The following is a 16,043-nucleotide window of genomic DNA, read 5'->3' as shown; positions in this document are numbered from 1 at the left end:
AGAATCCCAAGCAGGCTCCACACTCAGCACAGAGCCTGATGCAGGGCTCCATCTCACAACCATGAGATCATGATCTGGGCCAGTATCAAGAGTTGGACACTCAATCCACTGAGCCATCCAGGTGCCCCAAGTCTTTTCTTAAATGGACAAAACTTGGGGCGCCTGGGTGGCTCAGTCGGTTAAGCGGCCGACTTCGGCTCAGGTCATGATCTCGTGGTCCGTGAGTTCGAGCCCCGTGTCGGGCTCTGTGCTGACAGCTCAGAGCCTGGAGTCTGCTTCAGATTCTGTCTCCCTCTCTCTGACCCTCTCCCGTGCATGCTCTGTCTCTCTCTGTCTCAAAACAAAACAAAACAAAACAAACAAAAAAACCCCACCAAAACATTAAAAAAAAAAAAAAAACTGATGTCATTTCACACACACAAAAAAAGGACAAAACTTGATTTTGTAAGAGGTGGAATATTTTGAATTCAAAATAATTAATCTAGCACTATTTTTTAGAATAGATTGAAAGACTGAGTAAAAATAGCGAGATCTCATAAATTTAATTCAAGAATCCTGGTAAATATCATGAGAGCCCTTGCTGGATTGCAGCAATTTGAATTTAAAGTGAGAAAAGAAAAGTTAAAATAGAATACATTTCAAAAAGAAAAGACATGAAAGGATGTAGAAGGAAACAAAGGGAGGAGAAAAAAAGAATTGAAGTTCAGTGACTGTTATCATTGATGGAAATATGAAAGACCCAAAAAAGAAATGGTCTGGGAAGTAGTTCACTTTTAGAAATGTTGAATTTGAGGTGACAGGAATATATTTAAGTAAAAATGACTAGTGTGCTTTTAGAGATGGGGGCATAAGATAGAATTTTGTGTGGGTATGACAGGTCAACCCAGGGGGAAGAACTCAGGAGTGTGAAGAAAGGAGGATTATCATTCTTTGGGGATTGGGTACAAAACTAGTGATTAAAAAAATTTTAAATCTACATATTTTATTTATTGGAATTTGTCTAGATGTTTTAAGGTTTATGACTTTCACAACATAGTCTATTGGCTTATTTTTTTTTCAAAAAATTTTTTATTCATTGGCTTATTTCTTACAGAAGTTTTTGTTTGATCTAATCCAACAAGAGAGAGTTCTTGGATTATTTCACATTTTTAGTCTAAAAAGATTGCCATAGTGATTTATTTATTTGAATTAAATTTTTATCTTCTAGAATTTTGTTGAATAAATTACAGTTAGAATAATTAGTGATAATATCTGTAGAAAAGTTATCTGATTATGAAGGAAGACAAAAGTAAACAATTTGAAAAGTGACATTGGAGCATTTATAGGAGTTTCATGGTTTATCTGAGAAAACACCTGATTCCTTACCCTGGGTGGATCTTCCATGGTGCTTATTAATTCACATTAACTCTTTGTTGCTTTTGCCTTTAAAATAAAGACTGGACAGGGAAACAGTAATTTTCCTTAGTTGAAGGGTTAGTAGAGTAGTGTCCAAAACCAGTCAATTGTTCTTGATACTGCCAGCATGCTGTCACTGCAGCATTTTGGCATCTTGCCAATCAGGGAAATTGGGAACAAAAATAGGAAGGGAATCTGGCATTATATTCTGGCATGTTTTTCTCTTGGTCATATTTTAAGGACTTAGGTCTTAGTACAGATAAGTCGAAAAATTGATATTGTGCCATTAGAATAAAGGCAAATATTTTTTCATAAAAGCATAGTTTTCTAATGAATCTAACATTGAAAATATACATCTCAATTAAATTTTTTTAAGTTTATTTATTTATTTTGAAAGAGAGCAAGCGTGAGCAGGGAAGGGCAGAGAGAGAGAGGGAGAGAGAGAATCAGAAGCAGTCTCCATGCACTGTCAGCACAGAGCACGATGTGGAACTAGATCTCATGAAACTGAGATCATGACCTGAGAAATCAAGAGTCTGCTTAGGAGCTCCTGTACCTCTCAGTTTTTAGCGAAATGAATAAATGTTTTTGGTAATTTGATAATGTTAAATATTTGAGAATATTTGGTAATAATTCAGCGTGTTAAAAACTAAAATAAGCAGCATAAAATATGGAGCCTGATTTGTTTTCTAGGCTGGTACATGCCATTTTTACTCTTTGGAAGTTATTTTAACAGTGTTACTAGTTTAAAAAGATGTTTTATTGCTTAGTAGAATACTACAGACAGTGAACAAAAAGGTATCCACAAACAATGATATATTTTTATAAAGTTCCTATAGCTATAAATTGTTTTTTCACATATCTGAAAGGGTTCTAGATATTTTGATGCTCTTGTTATAGTATTATTAATTTATACTGTCCACTTGGAACTTATGTTTACTTTTGAGACTTTAGGATCAAACTAATAAAATAATTTCTTAAAATTCATATCATGTACTGAATGGCACTGAAATCCATGCTCGCTTGAAAATGTAAGAACATTTTATTAAAAAAAATTTTTTTTAGGGGCGCCTGGGTGGCTCAGTCGGTTAAGCGGCCGATTTCGGCTCAGGTCATGATCTCGCAGTCCGTGAGTTCGAGCCCCGTGTCGGGCTCTGTGCTGACAGCTCAGAGCCTGGAGCCTGTTTCAGATTCTGTGTCTCCCTCTCTCTGACCCTCCCCCGTTCATGCTCTGTCTCTCTCTGTCTCAAAAATAAATAAACGTTAAAAAAATTAAAAAAAATTTTTTTTTAATGTTTATTCTTGAGACACACACACACACATACACACACACACATACACACACACACACAGAGCAGGGGAGGGACAGAGAGAGAGGGAGACACAGAATCCGAAGCAGGCTCCAGGCTCTGAGCTGTCAGCACAGAGCCCAATGCAGGGTTCGAACTCACAAACTGTGAGATCATGACCTGAGCTGAAGTCATATGCTTAACCAACTGAGCCACCCAGGCGCCCAAAGATGTAAGAACATTTTAAATTTCAGATATTAAATTTAACTATAAACCAGGTTAAAGGATAATACCAAGTTGTATTATAGTACACTAACCAAGTGATTTTAGTAAGCAATCAAATGCCAACCTCAAGTAAGGCAGTACATTTCCCCTTGTTTTATATGTATTAATTATGAAATAGTTTAGAATTTTTTTTAAGTTTATTTTTTGAGTAATCTGTACACCTAACGTGGGGCTCAAACTCAAGACTGCGAGATCAAGAGTTGCATATTTTTCCAACTGAACCAGACAGGTGCCCCAAGTTTAGCATTTTAGAAAATAGGAACGTAAGCAAATAAGTTGAAAATTTTCTATTGAAATGCATGGAGTAAAAGAAGCTAAGAATATTTTTGCTTTTTAAAATTACATAGATCTTGGGGCACCTGGGTAGCTCAGCTGTTTAAACATCTGACTCTTGATTTCAGCTATGGTCATGATTTCATGGTTTGTGGGATCAATCCCTGCTGACAGCACAGAGCCTGCTTGGGATTCTGTCTCTCCCTCCCTTTCTGCCTATCCCTTACATGTATGCATGTTCTCTCTCAAAATAAATAACTTTAAAATTATATAAGTGTTATATGTACAAATTATTGTGCACATAATAATTTATTAAAAATCTGTTTCTTTTGTCAATAGCAATTTCATCATGAAAACCTGGTCAATCTGATTGAAGTTTTTAGACAGAAAAAGAAAATTCATTTGGTGTTTGAATTTATTGACCACACAGTATTAGATGAGTTACAACATTATTGTCACGGACTGGAGAGTAAACGACTTAGAAAATACCTGTTCCAGATCCTTCGGGCAATTGAATATCTTCACAATAATAATGTAAGTGCTTCAGAGTAAGCCAAACTATAGGCTGTATATGAATCATAAATGCCCTTTATGAAGATTTAAAATTTATTTTCCTGTACAATATTAATTGAATTGGCGTCACTACCTTAAAATTTAGTTACAGAATTGTAAAACATATTGACTACACAGTAAAAAAGCTATAACTATAACAATAGGGCAAACCAAGTTGGAATACTAAAGTATCAGTAATTTCATAAGGAAGAATCAACAGTCAATTGGGACACCTTTTATTGTGGAAAGTACATTAAAATGTTGGGCTGGCTCAAATGAAGGGATGTTTGGAGATAGGAACTGGAAACTAATGGCAAATGAATGTCAATACCTTTAGGGGAAGAAAGAAAAAATAAAGTGGCTAAGAGGTATGGAGCCTTGTTTAACATGAAAAAAGTAAGACAGGAAAGAAGATCAATTGTTCTGATTTAAAAATTTTTTTTAACTTTTATTTATTATTGAGAGAGAGACAGAGCATGAGTGGGGGAGGGGCAGAGAGAGAGGGAAACAAAGAATCTGAAGCAGGCTCCAGGCTCTGAGCTGTCAGCACAGAGCCTGATGTGGCGCTCGAACTCACAGACCACGGGATCATAACCCGAGCTGAAGTAGGACGTTTAACTGACTGGGCCATCCAGGCACCCCTCACTTGTTCTGATTTTTAATGTTGCCTTTAGCATTGCCGAGTAAGTGTTTAGCTCAGCAGGTTTTGTTGTTGTTGTTGATCTATTTATTTTGAGACAGACAGAGATAGCACAAGCAGGGGAAGGGCAGAGAGAGAGGGAGAGAGAGAGAATCCCAACTAGGCTCGACAAGTGTCAGCACAGAGCCCAATGTGGGATTGATCTCACAAACCCTGAGATCACAACCTGAGCCGAAACCAAGAGTCTGACACTCAACTGACTGAGCCACCCAGGAGCCCTGAGCTCAGCAGGTTTTTGTGGAGTTTTTTGTTCCCAACTTGAGCTCTACTTTCTGGAAAGTTAGATAGATATATTCAGTAAGAGTAGTTTTATTAGTAAATAGTTTTATTAGTAAATGATATAGCATCTATATATCCTAGGCTTTCTTGGATATCTTAATGTCTAATTATCTGTCTTGCTAATAGTGTATTTCACTTTATGGTTTTGAAAAATGTGGTTGTGGGGCGCCTGGGTGGCTCAGTCGGTTAAGCGTCCAACTTCAGCTCAGGTCACGATCTCGCGGTCCGTGAGTTCGAGCCCCGCGTCGGGCTCTCGGCTGATGGCTCAGAGCCTGGAGCCTGCTTCCGATTCTGTGTCTCCCTCTCTCTTTGCCCCTCCCCCGTTCATGCTCTGTCTCTCTCTGTCTCAAAAATAAATAAATGTTAAAAAAAAAATTAAAAAAAAGAAAAATGTGGTTGTGATAGCAACTAGAATTCAGATTGTAATTTCCTTGCCAGCTGGATCCTTGGGAAGGCAGTATAATGTAATAGTTAAGAGCATAGTCTGTGGAATCAGACTACCCTAGGTTTTTCTGCTATGGATAACAACACAACTTGTGCAGTTCACAACTCACTGCAGTAGTGCACAGTGACAGGTGGCAGCACCATTACTCTCTGGTCCCAGGAAAGTTATCTAACCTCTCTGAGTCTCATCCTCCTCATCTATAAAATGATACTGTAGGGGTGCCTGGGTGGCTCTGTCGGTTGAGTGTCCGGCTTCGGCTCAGGTCATGATCTCACAGTTCGTGGGTTCGGGCCCCACATCGGGCTCTGTGCTGACAGCTGGGAGCCTGGATCCTGCTTTGGATTCTGTGTCTCCCTCTCTCTCTACCTTTCCCCCATTCACACACTGTCTCTGTGTCTCTCAAAAATGAATAAACGTTAAAAAAATTTTTTAAAAAAATAAAAAAATAAAAATAAAATGATACTATAGTAGTACATCACAGATTTTTCGTAAAGGTTGACATTAGGTAGTATGTATAAAGTATTGAGCACTGTGTCAAGCATACTTTAAGCGCTTAATAAGTACTGCTGGTAAGGAGTCAGGAATAGTTGTGTTATCTGTGTACCTATAGTGCCTTATCTATTTAAAATGTTTCTTGTGGGGCGCCTGGGTGGCTCAGTTGGTTAAGCGTCCAACTTCAACTCAGGTCACGATTTCACAGTCCGTGAGTTCGAGCCCCGTGTCGGGCTCTGGGCTGAGGGCTCAGAGCCTGGAGCCTGCTTCCGATTCTGTCTCCCTCTCTCTCTGCCCCTCCCCCGTTCATGCTCTGTTTCTCTCTGTCTCAAAAATAAATAAACGTTAAAAAAAATTTAAAAATAAATAAATAAATAAATAAATAAAATGTTTCTTGAATTAAGGGAGAGACCACTATGTGCTATACTCTGTGTAGAGGACTTCAAAGAGGAAGTAAAACTAAAGTAAGTCGAACTTGGAATTGTAGCTAGGATTTCACTGGAATAGAAGAAAAAATAAATTCAGATGGGGTGTTACTGTGAGAATAGTGGCAGGCCTGAGCAGGGGACTCAGAGAGTGGTGATAAGTGAGCTTTGCATAGACTAGGTAAAGGGTGATAAGATTGCACAGGTGCCCTGCGGAGAGGTTTCCAGAGTCCTGAGATTCATCCTCAAAGAGTCTGGACTTTTTCCGGGGATACTGGGAAACTATGGAAGGTTTTTGAGCCTGGCTGTAACAGGATGAAAATAAAACCTAAGCTTATTTTGGCAAGTGTAGAGGATAAGTATGGGTAGAAGCAGATCAGGTGAGAGGCTGTTGTGATAATCCAGATATGAAATGGTAAGGGCTTGGAATAGGTAGAGGAGGGATGGCAAAGGGAGAGAATGGAGACTTCAAAAGAGAAATGAGGAGCGCCTGGGTGGCTTGGTTGGTTTAGCATCCTACCCTTGATTTTCAGCTCAGGTCATGATCTCAAAGGTTGTGAGATCAAGGCCTGCGTTGGGCTTTGCACTGTCAGTACTGACTCCTTTTGGGATTCTCTCTCTCCCTTTCTCTCTGCCCCTCCCCTGTGTGTACTTGCTCTCTCTCAAAAACAAAACAAAACAAAACAAAACAAAATAAGATGTGGGGACTAAGTAGATATGAGAGGGATGTGAATAAAATGAGAAATCAAAGATAATTACAAGGTTTTTAATTTGAGAGCAGAAGAATTTTGGTACCATTGACAGTCACTGGTTTTATTTAGAAGAGGGAATTGCTTTTAGAAACATTGTATATTTTAAATTTTTTTTTCAACGTTTTTTTATTTATTTTTGGGACAGAGAGAGACAGAGCATGAACGGGGGAGGGGCAGAGAGAGAGGGAGACACAGAATCGGAAACAGGCTCCAGGTTCCGAGCCATCAGCCCAGAGCCTGACGCGGGGCTCAAACTCACGGACCGCGAGATCGTGACCTGGCTGAAGTCGGACGCTTAACCGACTGCGCCACCCAGGCGCCCCAATATTGTATATTTTAAAAGACAGTGAGAATTTCTAAGTAAAAATAGTGGTTGACCAATTATTTAACATGGTCTTTCTAGGAAGTTGTCAGAACTGGGTATCTTTGGGATTTGGGAATCTTCCTCTTAGAGACTTTGGTTGAAGAGGTAAGGATGGATTATTCTCCAAGGAACAGAAAGAAAAAGTCCTCAGTACCAAGTATGGAAGAATACCCATAGAGTTGTTGGAGCAGCAGAGAAAAAGGCCTGGACAGAAGCACCTAAATTCTTTTATTCTCTTTGTCTTAGCTAGGACCTGAAGTAAAATTATGCATGTCTCTCACCTCACAGAATATTGTAAAATTAGTAACCCTTGAGAATTAAGGCAGCCATGAGTGAAGTGGCTCATTAGAATATTATTATGCTTATTATCTGGATATCTGGATTCTGGCCTTGATATAAGGTTATCTTCATGTTGACAAAAAGGAAAGGAAAACTTAAAGGAAAACTTTATTTTCCTAGTATCTCCAAATTTCAGTTGAGTGGTTTTTTATATAACTGAAATGTCTGAGATATTATCTACTGTGATACCCCATGTTACTTTTTTTTGTAACGTTTATTTATTTTGAGAGAGAGAAAGAGCACGGGCAGGGGCACGGAGAGACAGAGAGAGAGAATCCCAAGTAGGCTCTGCGCTGTCAGCACAGAAGCCTGACATGGGGCTCAATCTCACAAACTGTGAGGTCATGATCCGAGCCGAAATCAAGAGTAGGATGCTCAACTGACTGAGCCACGCAGGCATCCCCCATGTTAGTTTTAATAAGAATTTATGAAGTCAGATATAGTTCAGTACCAGTAAAGGCTTTTTATCTCCAGAAGTACTCGTTTACTTTCTTTTTATAGAATATAGAAAATATGCTTTCTATATTGGCTTTTAGGCAGCTTAAATAAAAATTTACTGTTCAGTTGCAGTAACTAGTTAATTATCTTTTTCATTCTGGTTGTTTTTATAATTTAAAATTTTGATCTGCTTAATAGTATAAGCCTCTTATACCTGAAACAAATGTAATACTGTGTGTCAATTTATATTTGAATAAAAATTTTTGAAAATATATTATAAAATACCCAAACAATGTAGCATGAGATTATGTGCTGTTCGTGGTGACATGCACCACTGGTTGCGCACTATCAAACACACAAATGAGAGTTGCCTGTGTCTGGCTTTAATGGAAGCGAGTGTGATGTCATATAATTTCAGCTAATTATTTTAGAGGAAATGGGTCTGACAGATTAAAACTGTAAACATTACATCTCACTATGCTAGTATTTCATTATAATAATTAAAAAAAACCCTCAAAGTTTTAGAATTCATGTGATAATTCAGACTGCTTATTATTTACTTGCAGGGAAAATACCATACTGTGCACAAAGTTGTAAACTTCATGCAAATCAAATAATTCCTCAAAGATAATCCATGTCCTACAAGCTTGTGAACAATATTAAGTGATATGTGAACAGCTTGTTAATTCTAAATGAATAAAGTTTTGTGAATCCTGAAAAAAAAAAAGTTTCTTTGAAACCATTTTGGAAGCAAAGTGTAAATGCAAATATTTGGCCCTTATGGGGAAGACATGGTTATTTGTCCCCTCATCCATTTATTCAATAAATATTTATTGAGCATCTTCCAGTAACAATCATTGATTGTAGTGGGAGTTGAGGATGGAACCTTGAGTAAAAGACTTAGCTCCTACCCATATGGAACTTCTTAAATTTTATTCGTTTTTCAGTAACCTTTATGAATTATAAATAATTTTGACTAATACCTAAGCACTGTCAATCTTTCTTAGCCCCACCTCACCTCCTACTCCACAAAGTCCTGCTTTCCTAAATTTAGGCCACTTTTGCATAGTTTTTTTCTTTTTTTTAATTTTTAAGGATTGTTTTGTTTATTTTTTGAGAGAGAGAGCATAAGTTGGGGAGGGGCAGAGAGAGAGAGGGGGACAGAGGATTTGAAGCGGGCTCTGTGCTGACAGGCTGACAGCAGCAACTCTAATGGGGGGCTGGAACTCACAAACTGCGAGATCATGACCTGAGCCAAAGTCAGACACTTAACCCGACTGAGCCACTCAGGCGCCCCTGCATAGTTTTCTTAACTCTGCTTTGGATTTTAAACTCCTAGTCTTCCAAATAAGAAATTGTTATTATTTGAATAATGTTATTTTTAACATTTTAATATGTAATATGTTTTAACAATATTTTGCTACGTGAGCTTCATCTATTTTGTTTTCTGAAGTATTTTAAATTATTGGTACCCTGACATTTTATTTCTAAATACATCACTATCTATCTCTTTAAAAAAGCAAATTTTCCTGTGTAACTTCAGAATCATGATTACATCTACACAATTAAAAATAATTCCTTAACATCATCTAATACCAAATTTATATTAAAATGTAGCTAATTGTTCCTAAATGTCTTTTAAAGTGATTTATTAAGATCAGGATTCAGTCAAGGATTCCATTTGGTTTTTAGGGCATAAGGGAATCCCCAGTCTTTTGGTCTACCTCAGACATCCTATTCAGCCTTTTTCTGGAAACTACTAGCTTATTTTTTCATATGCACATTAGCATTTAATTGTATAACATCCAACTGGAAAGTTTATTTAATTGAAGTTCTGGGTGACTTAAAATCGGGTTTTCTGAGGCTGTTAGATGATAGGGAAATTAGAACTCTCTTTTCAGATGAGTGTTAACATTTAAGCACACACGACTGTATAAACAGAAGTATTATAATCAGATTTTTAGGGGTACCTGGGTGGCTCAGTTGGTTAAGCATCCAACTTCATCTCAGGTCATGATCTCATGGTTCATGGTTCAAGCCCGGTGTCAGGTTCTGTGCTGACAGTTCAGAACCTTGAGCCTGCTTTGGATTCTGTCTCCCTCTCTCTGCCCTTCCTACACTCACACTCTGTCTCTCTCTCAAAAATAAATAAAACATTAAATAAATAAATAAATAAATAAATCAGGGGTACCTGAGTGGCTTAGTTGGTTAAGCGTCCAACTTCAGCTCAGGTCATGATCTCGCAGTTCGTGAGTTCAAGCCCTGCATCTGGCTCTGTGCTGACAGCCCGGAGCCTGGAGCCTGCTTCAGATTCTGTGTCTCCCTCTCTCTCTGTCTCTCCCCCACTCACTCTCTCTCTCTTTCTCTCAAAAATAAAGATTAAAAAAAGGTTTTTAATAAAAAAAACAATAAATCAATCAATCAGATTTTTAAAAATCTTTTTTGGAGGAGCGGGTGCCTGGGTAGCTCAGTCGGTTAAGCATCCAACTTCAGCTCAGTTCATGATCTCACAGTTCATGGGTTCAAGCCCCACACTGGGCTCCCTGCTGTTAGCTCAGAGCCTCTTTAGATCCTCTGTTTCCCCCCCCTTCCCCTCGCCCACTTGTTCTCTCTCCCAAAAATAGACATTGATGGGGCGCCTGGGTGGCTCAGTCGGTGAAGTGTCTGACTTCTGCTCAGGTCGCGATCTCACAGTTTGTGGGTTTGAGCCCTGCGTCGGGCTCTGTGCTGACAGCTCGGAGCCTGGAGCCTGCTTCGGATTCTGTGTCTCCCTCTCTCTCTGCCCCTCCCCTGCTCATGCTCTGTCTCTCTCTGTCTCAAAAATTAATAAAACATTTAAAAAAAATAGACATTGAAAAAAAAAGTTTCATTGGGGCGCCTGGGTGGCTCAGTCTTGTTTTTGGCTCAAGCCACAATCTCACAGTTCATGAGTTTGAGCCCCATGCTGGGCTCTGCACTGACAGAGCAGAGCCTCCTTGAGATTCTCTCCCTCCCTCTGTCTCTGCCCCTCCCCTGGTCAGTCTCTCAATCTCAAAATAAATAAATAAACACTTGAAAAAATATATAAATAAAAATCTTTACGTTTTAAAATTCTTTTTAAATTTCTTTAAATTCCATTTAGCATACAGGGTAATATTAGTTTCAGGTGATAAATCAGACTTCAGTATGGAATTTTATGTAGTTCTGGTACATTCCACCACAAAGTAAAGGAGAAGCAAACTCCTTGTTTGAATTCTAGGTCTGATAGTTCACACTATGTACAAAAACTAACTCAAAATTTATCAAAGACTTAAGTATAAGAGGTAAAACTATAAAAGTCTTACAAGAAAATGTAGGTGAAAATCTGTGTGACCATTTATTAGTCGATACTTTTTTTTTTTTAAGATTTATTATTAAGTAATCTCTCCATCCAATGTGATGTGTGAACCAAGAGCTGCATGCTCTGCCCTCTGAGCCAGCCAGGCGCCCCTAGGCAATAGTTCTTTACATATGACATCAAAAGCGAAAGCAATCGAAAAAATAATAAATTGGATTTCATCAAAATTAAAACCCTGGCGCATCAAAGGACACTATCAAGAAAATAAAAAGTTCAGGGGCTCGTGGGTGGCTCAGTCAGTTAAGCATCTGACTTGGGTTCAGATTATGATCTCACAGGTCATGAGTTCAAGCTCCACATTCAGCTCTCTGCTGTCAGCACAGAGCCCACTTCAGATCCCGTCCCCTCCTTGCATGTGCACATGCTCAAAAGTAAATAAACATTAAAAAAAAAAAAGAAAAGAAAAGAAAGTAAAAAGTTCACAGGAAAGGGAGAAAATATTTGCAAATCATATATCTGATAAATATCCAGGATATGCAAAATACAACTCAAGTATAAAAAGATAACCCAATTTAACATTTTTCAAAGCTATATAAATGGCTGATAGCACATGAAATGTGCTCAATATCATTAGTCATTATGAAAATACAAATCGAAATTACAATGAGAAGTCACTTCACACCCACCAGGCTGGCTGTAATTTAAAAAGCAGACAATGACAAATTTTGGCGAGGAAGTAGAGAAATTGGAACCTTTATACGCTGCTGGTGGTGGTATAAAATGGTGCAGATGGTATGGAAAACAGTTTGGCAATTCCTCCAAAGGTTAAATAAAGAACTACCATGTGACCTAACAATTCTCCTCCTAGGTATCTACACAATAGAATGGAAAACATGTGTTCACATAAAAACTTGCACAAGAATATTCATAGCAGCATTATTCATAATACCTAAAAAGTGGAAACAACTCAAATATGTATCAAGCTGATGAATGGATAAACAAACGAGGAATATCCATATGGTGAAATATATTCAGCCATAAAAAGGAATTAAGTACTGATATGTGCTACACCATGAAAGCTCCTTGAAACTTCACGTTAAATGAAGAAATTGAGATGTAAAAAACCACACAGCATAAATTCCATTAAAATGAAACATTCAGAACTGGCAAATTCTTATTTGCATATCTTCTTTGAAGAAATGTCTATTCGGGTCCTTTACTAATTTTTATTATTTTTTAAACATTTTTTTAATGTTTATTTTTGAGAGAGAGAGTACGAGCAGGGGAGGGACAGGGCGGGGGGGACAGAATCTGAGGTGGGCTCATCTGACAGCAGTGAGCCCAATGTGGGGTTTGAGCTCACGAATCATGAGATCACAACTGGAGCCAAAATCAGACACACAACCGATTGGACCACCCAGGTGCCCGCTTTACTAGCTTATTTGTCTTTTTATTGTTGAGTTGTATTTTATATATTTTGGATACTAGGTGCTTATCAGAGATGGAATTTGCAAATATTTTCTATGTGTTGTCTTTTTGCTTTCTTGATAGTGTTCTAATTATGGTGTGCTAATTATTTCTGACCAAGGCCCCAGGAGAAAGGCTTTTTGCACTGGGCAAGCTCTACTTTCAATCAAATAGATGGAAAGCTTCTAGTGGGATTTTTCAGTGATTTGTCAGATCGAATAATGACAGCTACCTGGGAAAGGGGCTTTGGAGGAGATAAGACACTGTCCTTCTTTCTCTGGGAGCTGCTAGGCTTCTGGTTTTCCCCATGATTTGGGGGACTGTTGGTTTACCAAACTACCAGGAACTAGGGAGAAAGAAGTAAAATAAGTCAAGTTAAGAATACTATATGGGTAGAAGTGACTGGCTGGCTCCAACAGTAGAGCATGTGACTCTTGCTCTTGGGGGTAATGAGTTCAAGTTCCATGTTGGGTGTAGAGCTTACGTAAAAAAATACCACATGCGTCATAGGTTTTATGTTTTAACTTTTTAAAGAAACTCAAAAAAAAAAAAAAAGAAAGAAAGAAAGAAAGAAACTGCCATACTGTTTTCCAAAGTGGCTGTATCATTTTACATCCCCACCAACAATATACTTCCTCCCCAATACTTGTTTTTTGTCATTTTAATTGTGGCTATTCTAGTGGGTGTGAAATGGTGCCTTATTTTTTTGAGAAGTAAAATTGTCTTTATTTACAAGTGATATGATCATCTACATAGAAAACCCTATGGAATCTACAATAAAATTAACAGAACTAATTTGTAAATTTATCACAGTTATGGGATATAAGATTTATATACCAAAATTAATTGTATTTCTATATGTTGGCAATCAACAATCAGAAATTGAAATAAAGAATACCATTAAATAGGGGCACCTGGCTGGCTCAGTCAGTGGAGCCTGTGACTCTTGATCTTGGGGTTGTAAATTCAAGCCCCAGGTTGGGTGTAGAGATTACTTAAAAATAAAATCTTAAAAAAATGCCATTAAACAGCTTCAAAAATACGAAATACTTAGGGAGAGTCTGACAAAAGATGTATAAGAACTATAACCTGAAAATTACTAAACATTGAGAGAAATTAAAGAAGACCTAAACAAGTTGAAGGAAATACTGTGTTTATAGAGGTCACAGTGTGATAGTAGAAGGCCAAGGAGGATCTAGTCAAACACAGGTTTTACAAGTTGGGATTTAGAGTGTGCTTGGTTCTCAAGGATAACAAAATTCCACATGTTGTCATGGTTTTAGTTGTTGAATAGAATGAAAATACAAGCGTATCAACTGAGTGCATCTTTCTGCCTCGTTTTTAAAAGATTGAGGAGGAAAGTGATAGATATCTGGTGGGCAGAATAGTGAAGTGGTATCTTAATGTGCTTTTCCATGTCGGCTTTTGCTCATGTTATATCCTTAGATCTTGGCATAATGCCTAGCATATACTACTCATTCAATAAAAGTTGTAGAAATAAAAAAGGATTAATATAGGGGTGCCTGGGTGGCTCAGTCAGTTAAGCGTCTGACTCTTAATTTCAGTCAGGTCATGATCTTACAGTTGGTGAGACAGCCCCGTGTGGGGCTTTGCGCCGAGAGCATGGAGCCTGCTTTGGATTCTGTCTTTCCCTCTCTCTCTGCCCCTCCCCCCCCCCACTAATAAACAAACTTAAAAAAAGGATTAATATAGTTTTATATATGGTACATTTAAGGTGTCTCATTACCCCAAGTTAATGTTTTGGCCACTTATGGAGGGAAACTGAGTCAGAACAAGAGCCAATCCCAAACACTTATAGCAGTAAGTTGTATAAACAAGGAAAGATGCCAGATTTCTGTCACTGAGATATTTTCACTTGTGCTATGATACTTTGTTAGTGATGAGAATATGCTTCATTCATAAAATTTTTAAATGCTTCCTTTGTTTTAGGCACTGTACTGGTCACTGGGGATATAGCTTAAATAACAGAAATCTTGCCCTCATGGCGTTTATAGTCTAGTGGGAGTTACAAACAAGTAAACAGGCAATTAATAAATAGCATGACAAATAATGTAATGGGGGAAGTACAGAATGATGTGAGAACACATGTTGGCAATCAACAATCAGAAATTGAAATAAAGAATACCATTAAATAGGGGCACTTGGCTGGCTCAGTCAGTGGAGTCTGTGACTCTTAATCTCGGGGTTGTAAGTTCAAGCCCCAGGTTGGGTGTAGAGATTACTTAAATACTAACATAAATTTATATTACTAATATAAATATATAAGCTATGACCTAAGGAAATAGGTGTCCAGGCAAAGCGTTCTTGGCAATTGGAACAGCATCAGCAAGTGCATAGAGATGAGACAAACCTTGGAAACTTAGGAAACGAATATTGTATAGGCTAGGGAAGTGAGGGCCAAATTCTAGAAGGCATTATAAGCCATTTTAAGGAGTTTCAAATTTGTTCTATGGGATGGGAAATCCTTGTTGAATGTTAAGCAGAGAAGTGACATGATCACACATGTAATTTTTTTTAAGTTTATTTTTTTTAGTAATTACTACACCCAGCGTGGGGCTCGAACCCATGACCCTGAGATCAAGAATCACATGTTCTTCCAACTGAGCCAGCTTGGTGCCCACACATGTGATTTTAAAATAGTACTCTGAGGGCAGCTGGATGGCTTAGTTGGTTGAGTGTCTGACTCTTGATTTGGGCTCAGGTCATGTTCCCAGGGTCGTGGGTTCAAGCCCCACACAGCATAGAGCCTGCTTGAGATTCTCTCTCCCTCTCTCTCTCTCTCAATCTCCCTCTCTCTCTCTCCCTCTCTCCTTCCTTACCCCTCTGCTCCTCTCCCCTGCTCATGATCTCTCTCTCTAAAGTAAAATAATAAAATAAAATAAAATAAAATAGTACTGTGACAGTGGATTGGAGGGGATCAGAATGAATTCAGGGAGACCATTTGGCAATGTAGTAATTTTGGTGAGAGAGTTGAGGGGACTTGAACTAGCGACAAAAATATATATTGGAGCTGAAGGAGAAAAATATTTTGGTTTCTGGCTTGAGATATGGGGTCAATGTTTTTTCCATCCATGGAACTAAAGGACTGTTGAAAACATAGGTTTTGGGGAGAAAATGAAGCATTCAGTTTTGGATTTGCTAAGTTTGAGCTGTGTGTGGGTCAGCCTTGTCAGACTTCTTGTGGACTTCCAATCCTTGTGGAAATCAGGAG

General features: G+C 38.2%; 1 protein-coding gene across 12 annotated transcripts in view; it reads left to right on the top strand.

The window, feature by feature from the left end:
- CDKL3 (cyclin dependent kinase like 3) overlaps positions 1 to 16,043 on the top strand; it is a 94,493-nt gene that overhangs the window by 2,005 nt on the left and 76,445 nt on the right. For all 12 annotated transcript variants that reach the window (XR_007461689.1, XR_007461692.1, XR_007461688.1 and 9 more), the window contains one exon: positions 3,582 to 3,776. Coding sequence is in view for 4 of the 12 variants with exons in the window: in XM_049649193.1 (XP_049505150.1) it covers positions 3,582 to 3,776 (195 nt within the window). In the remaining 8 variants the exon portion in view is untranslated. The remainder of the gene's footprint in view (positions 1 to 3,581; positions 3,777 to 16,043) is intronic.

This window comes from Panthera uncia, assembly GCF_023721935.1.
Source record: "Panthera uncia isolate 11264 chromosome A1 unlocalized genomic scaffold, Puncia_PCG_1.0 HiC_scaffold_17, whole genome shotgun sequence".
Classification (NCBI taxonomy): Eukaryota; Metazoa; Chordata; class Mammalia; order Carnivora; family Felidae; genus Panthera; species Panthera uncia.
This window is presented reverse-complemented; position numbering and strand designations above follow the sequence as displayed.